General features: G+C 36.8%; 1 protein-coding gene across 1 annotated transcript in view; it reads left to right on the top strand.

The window, feature by feature from the left end:
- The window catches only part of GUCY1A2 (guanylate cyclase 1 soluble subunit alpha 2), a gene marked incomplete at its 5' end in the record, with an annotated part of 284,694 nt that overhangs the window by 198,447 nt on the left and 63,361 nt on the right, over positions 1-22,886 (top strand). The window contains one exon of the mRNA XM_084249569.1: positions 9,203-9,346. Coding sequence (XP_084105695.1) covers positions 9,203-9,346 — 144 coding nt within the window. The remainder of the gene's footprint in view (positions 1-9,202; positions 9,347-22,886) is intronic.

Here is a 22,886-nt window from a genome sequence, read left to right on the forward strand (position 1 = left end):
CTTTAATTGCATAGTTTGTTTTCTTATTATTTTAGTTTTTAGGAGTTCCTTTTTATATGGTTTATTTTTTGGCAAGTATTTCTCCCAGTCTATGGTGTGTCTTAAAATTTTCCTGATATTGTCTTTAACAGAGCAGATGTTTTACATTTTTATGAAGTTCAGTTTATCAATCCTTTCATATACTTCTTTTCAAATCAATTCTTTCTTTTAATTACAGATAGTCTTGTATACCCTTTTTAGGGTATACCCCTAAAATCTCCATACCCACAGTCATTTAGGTTTTCTCTGATGTCATTTTCTAGTGGTTTTATGTTTTTGAATTTTACATTTATGTCTATGACCCATTTTGAATCAGTAGATCTCTTAGGTGGTTTAAAGTATAAGGTCGATCTGGTATTTTTCTTTTTCTTTCTGGCTTATTTTGCTGAGCATGATCCCTTCCAGCTCCACCCATTTTGCTGCAAATTGCATGAGTTTATCTTTTTTGATTGCTGAGTAATATTCCATTGTGTACCACATCTTCTTGATCCAGTCATCTATTTTTGGGCATTTGGGTTGTTTCCATAGCTTAGTTATTATAAATAGTGTTGCTATGAACACAGGGGTGCAGGTGCCCTTTTTGAATTAATGATTCTGTGTCCTTTGGGTAAATACCTAGGAGTGGAATTACTGGATCATATGGAAGCTCCATCTTTAGCAGGTTGAGGAATCTGCACACAGCTTTCCATAGTGGTTGGACCAGTTTGCACTCCCACCAGTAGTGCTGGAGAGTTCCTTTTTTCTCCATGTCCTCGCCAACATTTGTTGTTGCTAGGGTTTTTAATATGTGCCATTCTCACTGATGCAAGATGGTATCTCACTGTGGTTTTGATTTGCATTTCCCTGATTACAAGTGATGTTGAACATTTTTTCATTTGCATTTCCTCTTTGGAGAAATTCCTTTTTAGCTCTTCTGCCCATGGTCTCACTCATAGCAGGAATTTAGAAAACCTAAATAAGGGATCAGGAAAAAGACTAATTATAATAAAATTAAAAATCAAAATCAACAAGCAACTATAAACCAGAGACACACTATGGGGTGGGGGGTACGAGGGATTATGGTCAAAATAAGGGGGGTGGAGATTGTATGGGGACTATAACCAAGATGACAATGCACACCTTGTGCAAAAATGAAAAATGATGTAAAAAATATATAAAATAAAAAATATACAGTTTAGGTCTGTAATTCATTCTTTTCCATGTGAAAGTCCAGTTGTTCCAGCACTATTTGTGAAAGAGATTTCCTTTGCCCACTGCATTGCTTTTGCTCCTTTATCCAAGATCAGTTGACTATATTCATGGGACTCTATTTATGTAACTCTGTTCTGTTCCACTGATCTGTTTATTCTTTCACCATTATTGTACTGCTTTAATTATTATAGTTTTGAATAAGCCTTGAAACTATTCACTTTTATGGGTGATTCTAATATTTATTTAGCACTCTATAGGTTTACTGAACTTATAGTGGGTACTTACTCTTCTTTGGGGAATCTATTTAAAATTCTGGTAAATCAGGAATCCCTGGAAAACTTTTCTTGAAAATAATAGACTCATAATTACCTTATAAAACATGAATAGATGGGCTCCAGGTATAACAGAAGCTCTGAGGCTCTGAGTATAAACGTGATGGTTGGTGGTACAGAGAGTTTGCCAAGAATACTGAAGGATTCATTTTGATTGGAGCATGAATTTGATTGGAGTGAATTAGGTAATGGTAGGTGAATGCAGGAGATTTGAAGATATTATTGAAGGTCTTACAGGATATAGTCTGTTGTACAGTAAAAAGAAATTTTTAGTTGCCCTCATTTAACTTGGGAATTTAGAAAGAAATTTCAACTGGGATTTTGATGTACTTTTTCATGCTAACATGCCTTAGAGTTCTAAAACCTTTATGACAGATGGGGCAAGGTAATAGATATTTCCTTGGGATTGAGATTTCTGAGCAGGAACTGGAATTCACATTGATAGACCAGGAGAAGAGCTTTCTTTGATAGGTAGTCATTTGGAATCCATTTTCCCTCACTTGGGAGTAGTCCCTAGGCCAAATCACTGTGCTATTTATATACATGACCTCCTTTTTAGTTCTGTATCAGCTGAGCATATAGAGATATCCTTAAGGAAATAGTATTTAGGTCAGAAACATCAACCAAAATTAGTGTAATTAGAGTTTTTGAAAGAATGAAGGGAATTTTTGAGGCAAATTTATCAGTAAGCCCTTAGTTAAACTTGTTTCCATTTGAATTGCTAAACTATTATGCACAATGTATTTAATTGAACTTAAACAAACTTTCTTTTGATCATTGAATACCTACTGTGCCAGAAAATTCTCAGCATCTGGGGTGTGTGTATGTATGGGAGAGAGAGGTAGTGGGAGGGGGAGGAGGAGGGAGAGAGGTAGGGAGGAGAGAACAAGTGTGTGTGTGTGTGTATGAATGTGTGTGTATGTGTGTGTGTGTGTATCTGGGCTAGGAGTTGGAGGCCAAAGTTCTGACAATAAGGTAATGTCTGGAGAAGCTTATTGTTCTCTGGATAGAAGGAGGCTATGGGAATGAATGGGGTTCAGGGTAGAAGTGCTCTTCTCCTTTCTGAACACTCATTAACTCCTTAAAAAAGGTGACTATCTGAATGAATCTGTAGTATTTCTAATTCACATCATATACCAGAAGTCTTTAGACTTGAAAATCTAAAAATATACCTGGGAACATGTGTAAGTGCAGATAGCTGAACCCTAATACAAATTTGGATTTGGCAGCTCTAGGTAGGACCTGAGGATCTAATTTTTAACAAGTACCCAATGGATGAGTCTCATGCAGACGATCTTGAATTTTGCATGTGAAAAATTTGCAAAGGGGGCAGTTCCAATCCCTAAACGTAGAGGATGCTTGCAATTTAAGGACTTAAAAGTCTTACTGGGCAGACTGATATGGTGCTTGGGTCCAAGGGTATAAAGCTGAGTAAATATGTAGGAGGAGAGCATAGACACGTTCCAACACAATACACACTGTGCTGGAGACAGAAATTTGTCCGTCAGGTTTGTGTGTAAGAAAGCTGCAGACCCTGAAATAGGGAATGTGAACTTGGAAAAAAAAAAAAAAAAACAAAAAAACGAGGGCTCAGAATGAGACAGACTTGACCTGGTTTGTCATATTGTTTGGGATGTGCCTGAGAGGTCTGTGTTTGCAGTGAGGTAGAAATAGTTTTTCTTCCTCTTTGAGATGTCTCTTTTCAAAATAGTGAGTGCATCCATGAGGTTTTTTCATGGTTCTGTTTAACCAGAAGAAATGAACCTCTTTTCAATCCACCCTCAGAGTCAGCTTCTCTGAGAATGATCAAGCTGGGAATTTAAACCTTCCCAGGGCAGAACAACTGCCCAGATGCAAGATGACAATGACGCCAAACAGCAGGGGGCCTGTCATTTGCCTGAGACCACGAAAGGAGTGTGTGCCTTTGTCCAGAAGCTACTCTGTCTGATGTTCCAGTCCAGGTTAATGACAGTGCCAGACTGAGGGGAGGGGACGGGGTCTTCCCAATCATTATACAGCAAGGCAGGAACACCCACAGAATGCTGAAGTATTACAAGGTTATTTGAATGACTCACTGTATCTCGGTTCTTATTATCCATGATTTCACATTAATGCCTTTTGCAACATTAATATCATTAGTAAATCAAAATTATTCCCAGGATATCAACCTTTAGCATTTATAAATGGGTTCCTATTGTGAAGATGCTAATATTGAAAGGCTACAAGATTTCTTAGAAAAATTGAAAAGAACAGCTTAATAATAATTTTGCATTTTGGTAATCATGTTTTACAGGGAAGGAAAAATTGAGGGGGGGTGGATTCTCAATACAGGGTATATGCCAGTTGCTAAAGAGGTGGAGACTGCTTTTTTGGTTCCCCAGGAGAGATGGAGCCTCTTCTGGCTCACTGTTCTATCCCAGCACGTAGGACACAGTCTGCCTTCTCCTTTAGAAAGGAGTGGCAGCCACTGCCTGTGCTGCTTCAGTTTCCCCCAGCTAATGTTGACTTTAGAAAGCCAAGAAAATGATACTACACCACTGGTGCCCTGTCTGTGCAGGCCTTCCTACCTCCTGCTTTTCATGTAGGTACTTATGCATCATATTTGAAGAGAATCAGTGTATCCCCAGGTCTAGAACCTTAAGACAGTGAAAGCTATGTGCATGCTGGCTAACTGGCAAGTTGCTCCCCTGAAAGTGTGTCCCGTGGGCATCCCAGGGGTCTGCTTCAACTGGGTTTTTGTCTGCCTGCAGGGGTGCATTTCACTTCTCTGCTGAGTGTCTGGAACAACAGGCACATAAACAACAGCAAAGCCCTAAGTGTGTAGGAGGGAGACAGCAGAAAGTCAGGGGCCTCTAAATCTACCCCAGGCCACACTTTCCTTCTCTGTTGCTCCTGGTGTGTCTTTATGAAGGCCTTTGGTGCTCCGCCTTTTCTGGCTGGTCAATTGGAGAGTCTGTTTCTAGAACCATCCACCTCTCTGCTTGATCTATCAAGGAGGACCTCCAGAACTGCCTGTTTACTTGGGCTCCCTGCCAGTCACTGGAAACCCCCCACCCAAACCCCCCTCCGTCACCTTCTGGAGCCATCTGCAGGCAGGCAGCTGTGGCTCTGTCCTCCCAGTGTGGGCAAGCATGGCATCTTTTCTGAGAACCAAGTGTTCTTACATGCCACAAGCCCAGGAATAAGGCAGCATATTCGTCAGCTCCATTACACTCACTTGAATGACCATCACCAGGCGACCGAGTACCTGTGCCTGTGAGAGCCTAGACTAGAAAGAAGGCACTTTTGATTTTTAGGTTTCATCGTCTGTCTGAGTTTATTCTCATACCTCCCCTTCTCTGTGGCCTCTTTCCCTTTCTGTCTGTTTTTTAAAAGCATTAGAGGCCAAAACCAAAAAGCAAAGCAACTATAAAAGCAGATTTTTCAAGGGTGCTTCTCCTCTTGATTGGTCCAGAGGGAGAGAGTGAGGTGGCCCAGTACTGCCCACTGCCCGTAGGTGCTCACCCTTCCCCATAAGTGCCCTCCTCAGACTGCCTTTCTCAAGTCTTAGTGCAAAGGAAGACAGACCCAGAACCGTGGGACCTGTGGACTGAGGTGGGCATGAGCCTCATGGGACAGGGACATCCACTTGCCTGATTGTGTGCAGTGTTGTTTTAGGCTAATCCTTGCCCCAGCATCATCCCTGCAGCACGCACACTCCTCCCTCCATGAGTGACTGCATCTCCGAGAAGCCTCTCACACACTTCTGTGCATTAGTCTGGAGGGAGGGCGAAGAATATTATGAGAATGAGATTCTTTTAGGAGCTAAAACAAATTCTTTTAAATGATTAATTTGAAACAAAAAATAAAGTAACTAAAAGGTAAATGCATAGCTCGAAGAAATTTATTTATATCACCTTTATTTCTGGAGCGATGTGAGGATTTTGATTATAAAGTGTTGAGAAGACATATTGAGATAGGTTAATTCTTAAAGTTTGATATAATATGTGGGACATCAGTTGTACATAATATTTTTAGTCCTTAAACCTCCTCTTCTGTGTTCAGAAAAAATGATGTAAGGTTTTTCAGATATTTGCATAAGCTCTATCCTTTCCATGCCCAGTTTCGCCATCTTTATTCTTATCTAATGTCATTCAAGAACAGGTTGTTAATGCTAATAATAAATGATGTGCACTATTTGAAATGGTGTTTGTTGTATTTGAAATTATGTTGCTCTGAGGCAATTTTGAAGGATTTCAGAACATAGTCAAATTTGGGGAGTTTCTTGTGACATTGTCCACTTGTTTACCTTTGGCTAAGTTCAGGAAGAATTTCAAAAATAACTGAAATTGATACCAATGTTTTCACTTTCCCAGCTCCTCATGATGCAAAGTTGATTATCTAGATGAAGGGGTAACAAAAGAGGACTGGGGTTGTAGCAGAAAGCTGCATTACCAAGGAGGTATTGTTCCTGCCCAGATTTTCAGGTTAAGATGCTGAATGTATCTGCAAGGGAAGAAAAGCACCTCTCAGATTATTACCTGTTCTTTGCAGGTAAGATATAAGGTGTGTACTTTCCAGACCTCTGGGGGCTTTCTGGCTGGGATTCTTGAACATCACCCTTGAGGGGAGGGATGCTCTTCACCAACTATTTTTCTTGGTGGGCACAAGTGGGTTGTATTATCCTCTTCCCTTTGTGTTAAGCATAGCCATAGCACTTGTACTGGTGCAGGAATCCAGAGAAGTTCCATATGGTGCATCTGGGAAAAAGCTTTAAAAGCTAGTGTTCAGTTTGTCGGAACCTCATTTCCTCTGCCATAGCAACCAGCTGCAGATGAGGAGGTTCTACTAGGCTTCTTCCTGGAGTGAAGGGAGCTGACACAGTGTCTGTCTCTCCTACCCCAGGCCCTTAACCCATACGAATAGATAGCATGAATCAGAAAGACGTCTTTGTTGCTTCAGGGCATTAAGATTTGGAGGGCATGTTGTTACTGTCACATGTCTAGCCTGGCATGATGGAAACAGCTTTTTATCCCCTTTATGTTGAATATTTATTAATAATTGTGTGAAACCCACACATTATCATGGTTTATTGCTTTTTGTTGCCGTTCTTTATTCTTATTGATCCTATTATTTCTGATAGCTGATATAACTTCAACTATTTGGAAACTAAACACCACAAAATCTTACAGTGCCAGGCAAGAATTTTAATGGGAATGTATTATATTTATGTTGTACACATGATTCTTGCACTTCATTGGGTTTATGTGTTATAGTTCATCCTCTATCAGTCTGTCCTCTTCATACTATTCCATTACACAGTCCTAAGGAGTAAAATGCAACATATAACTAATCTTTGCATATTCTTGTGGTAAATTCTAGCAGTACACATTGCATGGAAACCATTGAGCAGTCTGCTGAAATGCTAATGCTGAGGAGGAGGAGGACAAAGATTTCAAGGGGTCATGCTCCAGGAGCATACATGCCCAGCGTCACTGTAAAGCTGTTCAGTTAAGACAAATAATTTACCTGCCTCTGTGAATATCTGAAAATCAGAAGTGAGATTCAAACTACATAGTTAACAGCATTCTAGATTTTAAAACTGTGAAGACATCCAAAAGGATGAGATAAATGTGGAGATGATCAAATAACATGTTTTTAGGGGTCAAATGGTTAAGTGACCTCATTTTAGACATGTATTATTTGCTGGTGTTTTCCTTGGGAATTTTTTGGGGAAGTATATATTGATCTTTGGAATAAAACCCTTGCCAGCTTACACTACATTGTTTTTGTGTTACCATCTGATTTTTTCTGTTTTGTTTTATAGACTCCAATGTTCATTTTTTAATTGAGAGTACATTTATAATATTGTATGTGGTTCAGAGGCATGGATGTGAGCACACTTGCTCAGATGTCTGTCACCACACCCACCACCCAGGCACCATAGTCCTTGTACCCCCTCCACACCATGTTTCCACCCCCACTCTTGTAGCCTTGATTCTGCATAGGGCTGGTTAATAAAACAAAAAAAAAAGTCATAAAATCATCTGATTTTATTTCCATTTTTGTAGCATCCGAAAATGGTTCTTGAAGAAATGATTTTGAACTTTCTGATAGATGGAAGGCTATTTGCATCATATTTGATGTATACACCCTGATAACATTCTGATAATCAAATTACAATTTTGGCATTTCTAATCTCATGAGTTTCTTTTTTTTAATAATAAATTTTATTTTTATATTCCCCCATACAACTGCACATGCCCCATTCTTAATTGTTCTTGTCATATTCCCTAAATTAATGCTCAAAGAATTTAAAGTAGTACATATTTTTAATACTATAAGATTAGAATGTATTCACACAAAATTTAAGTATTGCCATTAAGTCTTAATATTTTTATATTTTTCTTGTTTATTATAGAAGCATATCCTGTCATTTAAAGACAGTTTACTCCTACACACATCTCTTTATGACACATAGACCTTTGTTCATTCATTCATTTAGGAGATACTTAATAAACAGCTATATTAGATACTATGATAAGCACTATTAATACAGAAATGGAAACTACATAGCCCCAGTCTTAAAGAGCACATATTTTATTTGTGTGTGCATTTGATTATTTGTAGGTGCATTTTAGTTATACCTTATTTTGAAATCACAACAGGGAAGTGTGGTAGAAAATTCCATTGAAACAGTAGAAGAAAGGATTTATCTAGAACTGATAAAAGGACCATGAAGATCTTCACAAAGGTGATACTGGAATGAGGCATTTAATGAAATAGTTTACCACTTTGTTCAGTAAAAATATTAGAACCGTTGAGGAGCTTACCAGCATGTTTATTTTTGGGTAATTGGAGCACATTTCTCTGCAAATAGGGTGGCTCTAGCATTTATGCCATATTCTATCCTCTGGGAATTTGGCGATTATAACCTGGGTGATATTATAAAATATGCGCAAGGCAATAGCCATTCACAGTGGATCTGACAACAGAATTAGATGAAAGTCTGTTTAGACTAACAGTACCTTTTGACTCTTTAATTGTAGGACATATGCACATCAATTTCCCATCTCTCAAATATAACTACTACTAATTTCTTCCAATTAAGGTTAAATGAGATAGTGCTTTTAATGTGGTCAGTGCAATTAATGGCACAGAGCATGAATTCAAGAAATGATAAAAATTAAGATTATTCATAGTAATTAAGAATAGTCTTGACAATAAATTATAGATGTTAAAAAGCGTGGCACAATTGGGAAGGTAGAAAAATTGGGAAAAATGGCTTTTCAGTGAATGACTTTCTACTTGAAAGTTTGAAGGAGATGAGAGGGTCACTTTGTAAAAGGTTGTAATTCGAAATTTTTTTGGCAAATTACTGATAATTCCATTTGTGGGGAATAATGATTTTCTATTCTGGTGTTCTGATATCAGTGATCATCTATGGTGATAATGTTGTCGAACAGTCCTCGAGTGAGATGTCAGCATTTGACTATGATTGTTTGCAAACCCTGCTGTGATTACACTCAGTTGTCTAATTGCTTAATTTATTGATGTTGTGTTGACATGTTTTTCAACAGCAGTTGTGATTGCAGATAACTAATCATTGCTATTCTGGCTCATTATCTCACATTTGCTTTCGATCTGTCTGATTGCTGCAGGTGGAAACAATAGGTGATGCCTACTGTGTTGCCGCAGGACTGCACAGGAAGAGCCTCTGCCATGCCAAGCCCATTGCCCTGATGGCCCTGAAGATGATGGAACTTTCAGAAGAGGTGCTGACACCTGACGGAAGACCAATTCAGGTAGCCTTCTCAGCTATCTAGTTTGAGTAATAATGTACCTTTTACTCAAGGAGCAAGAAATTCCCTCTAGAATTCTCACTAACTTACAGCTCTAGACAAATCAGGTACCCAAGGAGGATGACTGGTATCTAGAGATTAGTCAGAGATCCAGGAAAAGAGCAAATGGAAGTGATCCCAAGTGGGAAAAGGTATGTGGAGGACACAGAGCCACAGAGAAAGGAAAGCTGAGGGGTTGGACCAAGGAGAAAACTTATTCTCATTCATCGCATCATCAATACCAAACAGAAATGATGACAGTCAGAGTCAGAGAAACAATCATAAAAAGAGAAATTAAGCAGCAAAGATGAGAACCTGGGCAATTGCCTGAGAGTATTCTTGCAAAACCTCAGTCCTTGGTCATTTCTGCAGTATTTTTTTTAATGTGGCAGAACTTGAAGGTTGAAGACTAGTAAGTGAGGAAATTTGAAAAGTGGGTAGAAATTTAGGCTTTGGTGACTTGAACTCTCTTTGGTACTAACAGCTTTCTGCAGCCTGGGGTCTACCTCTGGGAATTGATAAGGGCACTAGCTGTTTCTCTGCCAGAGTCCAGTAGATCCCAGAAGTGTTATAACTATGACTCCTTATAAACTAGATATCTTGTGTTCAAAAATTTTACCTTAAATCTAACTTAGTCCTCTCATAATACCTCACCAATACTAGGTTAAAAATAATACAGAAAAATAAAAAGGCTTCAAATGTGGATGTGTTTTTATTTCTGGCATTGCAGCAAATAAACACCCCAAGTGAGCCCTTTGATAAATACTTTTGAAATGTAAGTTAACCATTTTTAAAATATTTCTTAAAATATTAAGCACATCACTGGACTCAGGAAAGAGAGAAATGTGCCTGTCATGTTATGTGTATAGATTGAACAAATTGTAGGGGGTGTATTTAACTTAAGTTGTTGTCAGCGATAGCAGGAACAAAAAACACTATCCCTCCATGGTTAAAGAATTTCCTATGGTTAAAGAATTTCCAAGAGTAGAGTGCTCTGGAGAAGGAGTAGCTAATAATGAAAACCAAATCAAACAAAAAGTACCTCCCCTGCCCCGCCTTCTACAAGCACAGAGGAAAACTAAGTACTATGGGTAAAAACCAATAGAAATTAATGGATGAGAAAAGCAGATCCAAAGTGTCAGATAGCAACTTTTCAGTCATGCTTTAAGTGTTATTGCTTAACATAATTTAAATAGAAGAGAAGCTTAAACATGTGAGACAGGGCTATAGATTTGCAATCAGAAAAATCCTAATTCTCACTAGGCATCTGTAGGGTAAGGTAAAAGGTATCAGGCTTTTCTGCCCTCCCACCATTAGGATAGATGATGGAACCCTGCGGTCCTGAGTGCGTGCCTGATGGCTGGCACCTGGAGTAGGGTGTGGGCATGCGTAGGTGGGTACACCTGCGCTAAGAGACTGATTTATAAGGGTGGTGCAGCAGAGTGCGGTGTGGTGGTAGTGCGGTGTTAAGGGTGGAGGAGTGGAGTGTATAGAGGAGTACAGCGACTACAAACAACGGCGAAGAGCATGTGACTGCTAGAACCATTCATAAACCTGCCCGGAATGGGTTGGTTGCTTTACAGTATATATAAAACCATATTAGACACAACTGACACAAAAATTAGTACACTGGAAGTTAGAACTAAAGAAATTATAGTTAAATCCAGGAAATTAAAAATGGGAAAATATGAATAAGAGAATGTAAAATGTAAAAGACGCAGGCAACATGGAAGTCAGAGTGGAAAGATATAATTCATGCTCAGTGGGCTGCCAGTGGAGATAATGGAGGGAATGCAAAAATGGGATTTTTTTTTTTTGGTACTGTTAAACGATTGTAAAATGTTCTCAGTCAAAGTAATCCTCAATAATCACCAGTAGAAAAATCACAGGAACCCAACATTAAACATATTTTAATGAGACTGCAGGATATCAGAGAAAAAGAGGACTTGGTAAATGACAAAGGAGATACTAATCAGTGGAGAAAAGATGGCTGTTCAATAGTTTACAAGACAGTTGGTTATCCTTGTGGAAGAATAATTGGCTCTCTATTATGTAAGTCTTCTCGTAAATCAACTCCAGGTGGGCTAAATGTGAAAGATACACTTTAACACTTACAATATTATAATTAGGAATTTTGATTTAGAGTAGAGAAGAATTTTTTTTGTAAACATCAGCTCAAAATTTTCAAATGTATGTAAGAGAATTTCAAATTCTCTACATTAACAGTTAAACCATCCTGTTTTTCTAAGAACACTGAAAGAGAATAAAATCAACTACAATTTAGGAGAACTTTAAACAAGACTTTTAGCAAAAGTACCCCAGTAACCTTATTATTTATAAGATTAATATGTATTAATAATATTATGATAAACCCTTAGATTTCCCCACCTCCTACTTTGAAAATCTGACAGTGTCAATATTGGTAAGGATCTGGTTTATCAGGAAAACTCACACATAGATGGTGAGAGTATAATGTTATAATTGACTTATCATTAACTATAAAACTTTACCTTGTGCCTTTCCTATAATCAAGTAATCCCTTTCCTAAGTGTTTTCCCCAGGTTGGTACTTGTGCTTGTCTAGCAGAAGTCGCATCCAAACCATTCACAGCAATTCTTTGCTAATAGCTTCACGCTGGAGATAACTTGAACCTCTAGCAATAATAGAATGGTTATAAACTGATATATTTATATATTGGCATGACATACAGTTGGGAAAAGGAATGACTTTAGCTATTGACATCAGTGTGAATGGATATGAAAAACAGATTATTGAGCAAAAGAATTCTATGACTTTATACTTGAATGCTATCATACTCCATTTACTTAGAATTCAAAACTGGAAACATTGAAAAGAATACTCTATTTAAAAATTTCTGCATTGATAGAAGTATAAAGGGAAAAAAAGGGAGTGATATAATACAAAATTTGTGGTAGTGTTTACCTCCAAGAAAGGAGGTGATGAGGAGAGGATACATAGAGAAAGTGAACATAAGGATATAGTGCAAAATTACCCATTTTATTACTTTAATGTCCACATGTTATTTTATTATACAGTTTTAGAAAGTGGAGAGTTTTCAAATCACTCCCACCAGAGGTGGCTACAGAGAAGTGTGGAGCATTACCAAAAATAAAAAGGAGTTTAAGTCCCCTTTGGACATAATTATCAAGTTATTCATGTACATGAATCATACTTCTACCACCACAAGGAAAAATACACAGACAAAAAGAATTGTGCCTCAGGTCTCCTGCAAACTGCAAATACACGAATTTCAGATTAAATTGACTTCAAGTCTTAAATGCTCAAGACTACCAGCTGGGAAGTTTTGTCATTGGGATTGTTTTCTATGTGGAGATACATACATACATACCTGCCTATGTATACACACACACATGTGTAAATGATTAGAATTGAAGCTACCAAAGGAGTAGGGCAGGGGGCCCAGTGCACTGTGGATGAGTTGGTGGTGGGTGTGATGTAGTCACATAAGTCTGAGGAAGTGTGAATTACTGAATCAAAAATAGTGCTGTAAACAGGTTTAACCTCAATAAAGAGAAAGAAAAATTCACAGTGGTAACTGGTTATTTTGATCAAAGTGTGCTGAAAGTACTAGTAAAGATTTTCCTTTCAGCAACAAAAACTACTCAGATTACTTTTGCAAGATTGGTTTCACAAGATTAAAGGAGAGCATAAAATTACACAGTTTTCTAGTGAAATCACAATATAGCTATCTCAAACACAGTACAAAATAAGTATGATTTTATTTCAATTGTCTATTGTACAGAATATAAGAAAATCAGATTTCCTTTATGAAGGAAAAAAAAGGAATAGAGCTATGCTAGCATTTCCATATAATTAGCCAGCAGAATAAGCATTGTATTGATAAAGCATAAAAAATTAAAATTTTACTTTATTGAGGAAATATTGTTTTATTGCATTGTAGGTGAGTCAGGGTTAAATAATCACACCCACTCCCACCACCAAGGCACTCATAATTCTCTACCGTAGTCCCATGGGTCTTCTCCACTCCCCCTACTACCTGTGGTAGCTTTACTTTACCAACAAATTTTTAAGGTTTATTTTGGTTTAGTTTTGTCCATTTGGTTTATTTCTCTATATTCCACATGTGTAAGTGAAACCATTATTTGTTTTTCTCCTTCTCACTTATTTCACTTAGCATAATCCTCCAGTTCCATCCATGTTGTTGCTAGTGGCAAACTTTTGTCTATTTTTCATAGCTGAGTAGTATTCCATTGTATGTTTATCCTACATGTTCTTATTTTTTAAAAGAAATCTTGGTAGGCAAAGTGAAGTTGAGTTGAGGATTGACTAGAGAATATAATTAAAGATTATGCCTAGTGAAATAAGACAGAGAAGCAAAGTTCTGTTATGGTCTCACATGTGAAATCTAAAAACAGTCAAGTAAACAAATATAAATGATACCCATGAATGCAAAGCACATATCTGTTGTTGCAAGACATGTGGAGTGGGGAGTCAGCAAATGTGTAAAGGAGGTCAAAAAATCCTACTTCCACTAATAAAATAAGTCCTGGGAATGTTGTATACAGCATGGTGACCAAAGCTGATAGCACGGTATAGCATATATGAAAGTTACTAAGAAAATAGATCTTTTTTTTTTTAAGATTTATTTATTTATTTATTTATTTATTTATTTATTTATTTATTTATTTATTTAAGCACTGGGTACAGTCAGAAGTGCGGGAGGGTGAGAGAATTCACCAGAGCCAGAGCAGGGAACAGAATAGGCAGACTGACGAAACTCACTGCTGAGGGGAGCAGCGGGTGCGGCAGGAGAGGTCTGCGTGCCATGTGGGATCCTCGCTGGTGGCCGGGGTTCGAATTGGCGCTGCAGAGGCCTTGGGCAGCTTCGCAGCCCAGCACTCAACTGCTGTGCCACCAGGGGAGGCCCAGAAAATAGATCTTTAGAGTCATCATCACAAGAAAAAAAATTGTATGTATGGTGATTTACATTAACACTGGACTTCATGTGCTGATTATTTTGCAATATGTGCAGACACTGGATCATTATGTTGTATACCCAAAACTAACATGTCAATTATATTTCAATTTTAAAAATGATATATTAGAAAGATAGGTAGTATTTCTATGATTTATGGCCTTTGAGGATTGAGTTAGAGTCCCAATATCTATTTCTGAACTTCAGTAAAAAAATTTTTTCCTTGAATTTCATCCCATCAATGTATAAATTCAAATACTCTTCAGTATCAGAGAACAGTACATTTTATATTATGAGGTTATTATAGAGAGATTGTGAAATAGACTTAAAAAGGAATATGTAATCTTGTAATACTAATGTGTTAAGCAATCTCAATTGCAAATCAGGCAAATGCTATGAATTTCTTCTAGCTCCATAGTCCAAAGGAAGGAATATTAATATGTAATTTACATGTACTGTAATATATTAAATTGTAGCTTAAGCTTCAACTTCTAATTAGTTTACAGGATTGTTTAAGATTATGAAGTAATTATTTTCTAATTAATTTTAAATAGTTGTTGTTATTTACCAAGTAAACCTGCTACTGCTATTTTAATATTTAGAGACTTGCTCCTTGCAAATATTGCAGTTTAATTAACCTTGTGAGATTACAGCCCAAGATAGTATTTAGAAAGAAGAAAAACTATTTGATAACTTGATTGATTCTCTGTCATTTGTTAATTATTTACTTATAAAGTTCTAATTAGTGCTTTTCATCATCACATGTCTATTCTTTTTTGAAATGTTTGGTCTCTAAAATCTTTATTTAAGGAGAAATACCTAAAGTATTAGAAGGAGCTACATAAGTATCATATAAAAGCATTGGTAGACAGTGAATCACCTTATTCCTACTTCTGGTATTTATCCAGTAGGCACATTTTCATTTACTTTTAATCTGCCAGATAATGTGCACAGTGTCAGTTTTAGTAAATTATTGTCTTATTGTAGCAATAATATACAAAAATATTAAACAAAACTAGCCCATAGCATTACTGCTGAAATGTATGGCTAAACGTATAGATAAGTTTCTAACTGATTCTGTCTGTAGTATAATTCCTTTCTTATATCAGAGCTTCAGTCTGTATACATTCTTCAGAACTCACTAAAGTTCCCCTCATTTGGCTGTAAAGAACATTCTTTAAATCCATCCATCCACTAAACACTAATTACAACAGTAAAGTTTTTTTAAGTTGCCATGTATCTAACAAAAATTTCCTGTTTATATTTACTTGAATATATTAGTCATACTTATTTTCAACTTGTTGCTTAACAAGTCCATTCTCAAAAGCCCCTGTGGTCTACATTGTCTTTTCTTTCACTTAAATTTTAGTCATCTTACTTGTTTCCTGTGTGACTTACCATTATCAAGTCCTGGAAATTTACATAAGCAATTATAGAATTATAGGATGATGTTACCTTCCTGTAGGGAAGTTGTAGCTGTGTGTCTGGCAGAAAGGAATGCTGGGAGTTCTAGCAATCCCGAAGCAGAGGATTTAACTCTGGGTGTTGGTCTCAGTGATGGCCAGTCTATTCCTGATTCATCCTAGTGTTTTCAGTAATGCCCTTATATGCATGGTGTCACCTGCGAGGGTCTCATCTCAAAAATGCGGAGGCTTTATTAAATTCTCCCCCTTGGCAAGCCTTTTATGGCAGTCCTTGTCTTCTTCATCCTGCAAAGCTGTTGAAAGTACTGCTCTCAACTCTTCTGGAATCACAAGGTGCCCACAGTGGAAAAGCACCTTCAAATGTAGTGCTCACCAATCCTCAGGTTTATCTCTCCCCAACTCTTCCCCAACATCTCCATAAGGTATTTTTTTGTTGCTTCATGAAGGGACCTGCAGAGAGGCGTTCAAGATACATCATCTGCGATTATAGAAATGGAAGTACAAAGTAATGTATATTTTATAGGAGTTTTATTTTAATGATAATGATTCATCCTTACTGCGTTTGTGCCTGTTTTCAACCCAACTCAGAGATGAAATTAACTTTAAGTAGAAAAGATAGAATCATGTAACTGTATTTAAACTAGCTACTACAGAATCACAACAAATAACATCCATTGCACTGCTTCCAGGAAGTCACTGTTCCAAGTACTTCCCACATAAATGCTCTTCTACATTTCATAGTAATTCAGTAAGGGAAGCATTGCTATGATTTCCATTTTATTTATTTATTTTTTTAAAGATTTATTTACTTATTTATAAAAGCACTGGGTACAGTCAGAAGCGTGGAAGGGTGAGAAAATTCACCAGAGCCAGAGTGGGGAGCAGAACAGGCATTCTGATGAAGTACACTGCTGATGGGAGCAGCGGGTGTGGTAGGAGAGGTCTGCATGCCATGCGGGACCCTTGCTGTAGCTGGGGATCAAACAGGCGCTGCAGAGGCCTTGGGCAGCTTTGCAGCCTAGCACTCAACTGCTGCACCACCTGGGGAGGCCCTGATTTCCATTTTATAAGTGAAGAAAAAAATAAAAAAGTTATCCAGAGCTCTTCATCACTAGACTCTCTAGACTTAACTAAATGTGAGTGTTAAACAAATTTCATGTGGCTCAGTTTTTCCTGTTATGTTGAGTATTCTGTTATCTAATAAGTTAGACTTTTCATGGTGTTAGTCTTTAAGAAAATTTGAATTTATACTAGTTGTCCTTTTTAAGGGAATGGAAGTCATTTATTTTAAATTTGTTCCATCTAAAATGATTAATTTTTTAATGTAGAAAGTAAGGGAGTGAGATTCAATTTTGTTTTGGGGGCAGGGGCAACAGATGTTATTTTATCTTCATTTTGAAAACTCTAATCACCGGCCAGATTGAGTGGGGACATCTCTTAGCTGTCTTACAATATTTTTTTTTTCTATTCGTTTCCCCTTTGTTTATTGTTTATTATGAATTGTAATGCAGAAGTTACATAGTTTAAAATATTTGTGTATTTCCATAGGGTATTTTCTGAATGTAGAATTAGTTTATTATAATCGATCGCTTCTTAGAATTGGTTGCTTCTGCATACTAAAACAATAGCTGTTTGTCATAGAATTACTCCCTGGTGTGGTGTGGTGCTGTAGCACTGAGCTGCAGTGGCTGGACTGTAGTATTGAGATAGTCTTTCCATAAGATGTTGACATAGTAACTTAATACACAAAATTGAATATGCAGGACCTCCCCGGTGGCACAGTGCATTGAGCACAGCGCTGTGAAGCTGTCTGCAGCCTCTGCAGTGCGGGTTCAATTCCCGGCCAGCCGGGGAGATTCCCACATGGCACAGCAGTCCTCTCCTGTCGCTTCCGCTGCTCCCCTCAGCAGTGCTTTCAGTCCATCTGCCTGTTCTGCTCCCACTCTGTCTCAGGTGAATCCTCTCACCCTCCCATGCCTCTGGCCTGTACCCCAGCTATTGTATGAATTAAAAAAAAATAAAAAAATTAAATATGCAAAGTGTATATCAATGAGATAGAATCTATTGCAGGTTTATTTGTTTTAGCTTTTATCTTTAATTATCACTGATTCCAACGTTAAATAGTCACAGACTTTTAATCATGTTCAATCTATGCAAAAAATAGTATTTGGGGCACACATTTCTAAAAATGCTGATCTTGTTGCAGTTTTATTATATTTGTCAAAAAGACTTTCCAAGCAGTCCTTTCATGAATTTTCAGTGTGAGAAAAAGTAATACATGAGTGAAAGCAAACATAAAACCAAGCAATGGGGGAAAAACTAAATTGTAAATTAATTTTCAGGAAACTGCATATAAAATACAAAATTTCACAGTCTCATTTCCACATTTTTCTGAACAGAATGCATTTTTTAGTGAAAACATTTATAAATATTTTATAAATTTACTCAAATTATATCGCGATCAGGTAAATACTCCTAAAGAAGTTAACATCTGTTTCATTGATTTTAGCCTCTCTCAAGAGAGGGTCCCTTCCAAGATACTGGACTAATATCCTAAAAGGCTAAAAAAATATTAGTAAGGCATCATTTTTATTTGATTTTGTGTGGTGTGCTTTAAAAGTATGACACTTCCAGCAGTTAGGTAGCTCATGTTTTTATCTGCTTTTTTGTGAAGATTAAACATCTGTCTGCCAATTCTCCCCCCTCAAAAGACATTAAGATGTGATTTCACCAGCCCATTTTGGAGGTGGGTTAGCCCATCTGTCTTTCAGAATGTGGTGTCTTTCTTCACCATTATTGTACTAGAGACCCTTTAACTTCAACCAGTTGAAATAAATCTCTTTTAAATCTAATTGTTATGGGCATGTATATTGATATTAGCAACTTAAATCTTACAATACTAAAAGGCATCAAAATAGCACAGTAGGATAATACACAAGACAGTAATGTGTGTGTGCATGATCTCCGCACTGCTCAAGGGATGTTCTTGATTTGTTATTTTGTCTCATGATTTTATCTCTTGTTCCAAGTAAAAGTTTAGAGACAAAATCCAAAAGTGATTTATTAGTTTTCTGAAATTACAGAAAGTAACATGGCTTCTGAAAAGTAGTACATAGAAGATAGTCAAGATTACCTGTAGTTTACCATCCAACCATAACCACATTTTGACTTGCTGTACATTCTGAAAAATGGCTTCATTTTTTCTCTGTAAATATACAAACACATAGAAATGGAATATACAGACTTAAAAAGTAATTCTTTTAATACCTGAAGGGACTTCACTCTTATAAGGGAAGACATGAAACACAATGCATCAAAGATATGCCTGCATCCCTGGTGTGCAGGAGACCAGGTCAGCCCTCAGAAGCAACTTCCATTATTACTGCTTCACATCCATCTTGTGTTTTCCTCCTCCTACAATTGATTGATTGAGTCATTGAAAGGCAACCCTTTAATATCCTGTGCTGCAAACACAATATGAACAATTCAGTGTCACAAGAGCTTTTAAATATCTGTTCTGCTTTGTGTTGATGTCATGTCGAGCACGTGGTAATTGTCTGGGTCACCACTGTAATATGCTTTATTTGGAATGTGGTCTCCTAGCAACTCTTTCTTTTTTACTAATGGATGAATTGATTTCTGCACACTTGGGATGCTTCCTACCACATGTGAAATTTTCACCTTGTGTGCAAATATAAAATGATCAGATTTACATGTAGACTTAATTCTAAGAAATTATTCAAATTTATCACTTGCCTTTAATGTATTATTCCAGAGGTTAAACTGACCATCAGGTATATTTAGTAAAACCTCATTTATTCAGACCTCATTTTGGGGATATACAGTAGATTTGGCAACAATGTCTGAAATGTCTCCTGGTGGGAGACGTGTTGAAGTAGCAGAGTAATTTTGATGATCAAGTGACCTTGTAGTCTTGATGGTGTAGGGACATGGCCTGGACTGTGCACTGAATGTCCACAGATGCAGTTTTCTGTTTTGACCCACATGAAACCCCATTCTTGTGATCCTGGCTGGAGCCATAGTAGGAGAAACTCACTCTTCCTTCAACAAATCTTTTCTATTTGTTAAAATACTATTTTCTAGACAGTTGGTTAGGGACTAGGGATGTAGGGATAAGCAAATAGCATATGACTTTCACCTTCCCAGAAATTACAGTATGTGGAACCAATACCTGTACAGGACAGACTTGATTAGCAAGTAGAAATTAACACTTGGTGTTTTCTCAATACTATTTCCATTTTGATGTGGAGAAATTTTTGGAAAGATGTGGCAAAGACTAAATTCTTAAAGAAAATATTTGAGATGTTGTTATACATCAAACCTATGTCATTTTGGTGTCTGTGTAGATTTTCTATAGATCTAGGGAGGTGGTGTTGACATATATTGAAAACCAACTCTTTGCTAGTAGTTGGCTTGGAGGTTTATATGTAATGTTATTAAATCTATACAAATGTCATAGGAAAGACACATGTGCAGTTTTTGTATATTTTAAAGATCAAGAGGCAGGACACAGGTTTTAAAGAATATGTGTACGATGATGGAAAGTAATATATTTATAATGCATCTTGTATATGTCGGACTTGTGCAGGTGTTTCATATACTTTATCTCTTTTCATCCTCCCTTGCCACAAAACCCTGCAAAATAAGTTTTGGACATCTTATTTTACATTTAAAGAATTTAACAAGTTTATATCACTTGACCTCTATTAGGGAGGTAGTCATTGCAGAACTAAAATTTGAACACAGATAAATCTGCTTCAAGCAAAAATCTTTGATTTTTCCTTATACCAAGATGGTGAATACCTCACCAAAAAGCCCAGAATAAATTCTGTTATCTGAATACTGAGCCTGCGTTGCCTCTCACACATCATTATGCCTATGATGAGCTGGGTATTTTGTTTACCTGGAGTGTTTGTGTGTTCTCTCACTTGCTCCCTCACATGTTTTCTCTGTGTATGCATACAGACATACTCACACATGTGAGCATAATTTAACCTTTATGTGTATGAAGCATATTTCTGTATTTGCAAAATACACATATGGTGTGTATGTGTGTATATGTATATGATAATATATGATACTGTCATCTAAGTCTTAAAACAATTATGGACCATGGGTCAGATAATATTATCCTTTAAAAAAAACTAATGGGAAAACCAAGAGTCAGAGAGTTTGAGGGACTTAATATCAAGCAAGAGTAAATAAGACAGATTAAGAGTAGATTTTGTACTGGAATTCAAGTGTGTTTGACTTGAATTAGGCAGGTAGTCATTGCAGACCAAAAATTTGAACACAGATAAATCTGCGTCAAGCAAAAATCTTTGATTGTTCCTTATACTAAGATGGTGAATACCTCACCAGAAAGTCCATGCCCTTTGCCATTACCTTACCCTGCCTCACATAATATAATTAGAATATATAGTTTCTAATCTTCTAAGCTAATAACCGTCATCTTGCTTAAAAAAAAGTTATTGCTTTTATCTTTCCCTAAGAAAGAAATGTTCAGGTGCAATCACAATGTAATGACTTGAAGGCATTCTAATTTGAGGGCAAATTCTATTGACTATAACTACATGAAGATGTTGAAATAATGAGGATAATTATGTCCACATTTAATATAAGGAATCAAAGTTGGTGGTTCTGTAAAATTTCAAAATCTCTGAAGAAAAAATTAAGTTGGGAATAATATTGAAATATAAACTTCTGTAATATTAGCTGCTCATAAAATAATAGAAGATATGTGGCAGTATAATAATCCAAACTAGGAAAGCAGATATCTAAAACCATAATAGACACTCCAAAATGAGTATTTGTGCCTTACTACATATTATTTTCCAGATGGTATCAGTTGATCCTTTTGTATATTAAGTTATCCAAGAGTACTTTTCCATTTACAATTGGAAGTGAAAAACATAGTAGAATGGTTTGATCAGTCAGCCAGCAAGTATTTACTGAATTTCTCTCATGTGCAAAACCACTGATTAAGTTGCAGACTGCACGGCAGGAGTGCCAAGCACTAATCTGCAGCTTTTTTCTTGGCTCTCATTAAGTCAAAACTCTGTCTACACAATACCAAAACATCTGGTCACTTAAACCCATTCAGTCAAAAACTCAATCAGCCATCCAGATTTTCAGATTCCAGGAACCATTCAACTTGTTTGCCTTAATTATTCGTTTATCTGAAAGTCATGTCAAGTAGGCAGTTAGTTGCCTAAGCTTGGTTATTTCAGCAGTGCTTGGCATCTTTGCTAAGAGAAGGTGCAGACATAGAAGAGAGACAACTTGAGACTGTGGCTCTGGAGCCCTCAGTTAAGTGTTTCCACATACCTGGCTTAGTTACCTATCTCCTGCTTACCTTTCCCTCTGAGTTTCTTTCCATATTCATAGCTCACCCTACTCCAATCCCCCTCATGCCCCCTTTCTCCGTTTCATAAAAGTGCTTGTCATTTTTCTATGGGTTACCTGAGAATTGTGTCAATGAACTAATATTGTTATCAATAATACCCATAAATGGAGATGACTATAAATTTCAGCAGACATTAGAAGTCATTGTATTTACTTGGATACCATGGAAATGACCTGGGAATAACTTGGCAAATATAAACGGAATTGATTTGCATCTCAAAGGATCAGAGAGGGAAAACTATATACATGTGAAGATAGACTAGCTATCGGTGTCATAGAAACTCCATAGAGTTCTCCACTTTGTCCTACTACTTGGTAAAATTTAATTAAATATATTACACGTGCATATCTAGAACATCAAATAATTCCTTTGACTACTAAAAGTTATGGCTTGAAACATTTGGACCCTATCAAAGGACTATAAAGATTGAATGTGGACATTTATCAATGCTGAAGAATTATCACGAAGAAATTAATTCCTCGATCTGTTTTCTACATAATGCAGTTAAGCTAATTCTGATATTTTACATTTCCAGTTGTGTTCCTCTGGAAATATTTTAATTGGAACCAATCCTTTCCCATTTAAATTTTACAATGATGATTAATGACTCATTAATCAGAAATTTGCTCATATTAATTTCTGCCAGGATAATTTTGTTTTATGACCATTATTTCT

This window comes from Talpa europaea, assembly GCF_964194135.1.
Source record: "Talpa europaea genome assembly, chromosome: 12".
NCBI classification, from domain to species: Eukaryota; Metazoa; Chordata; class Mammalia; order Eulipotyphla; family Talpidae; genus Talpa; species Talpa europaea.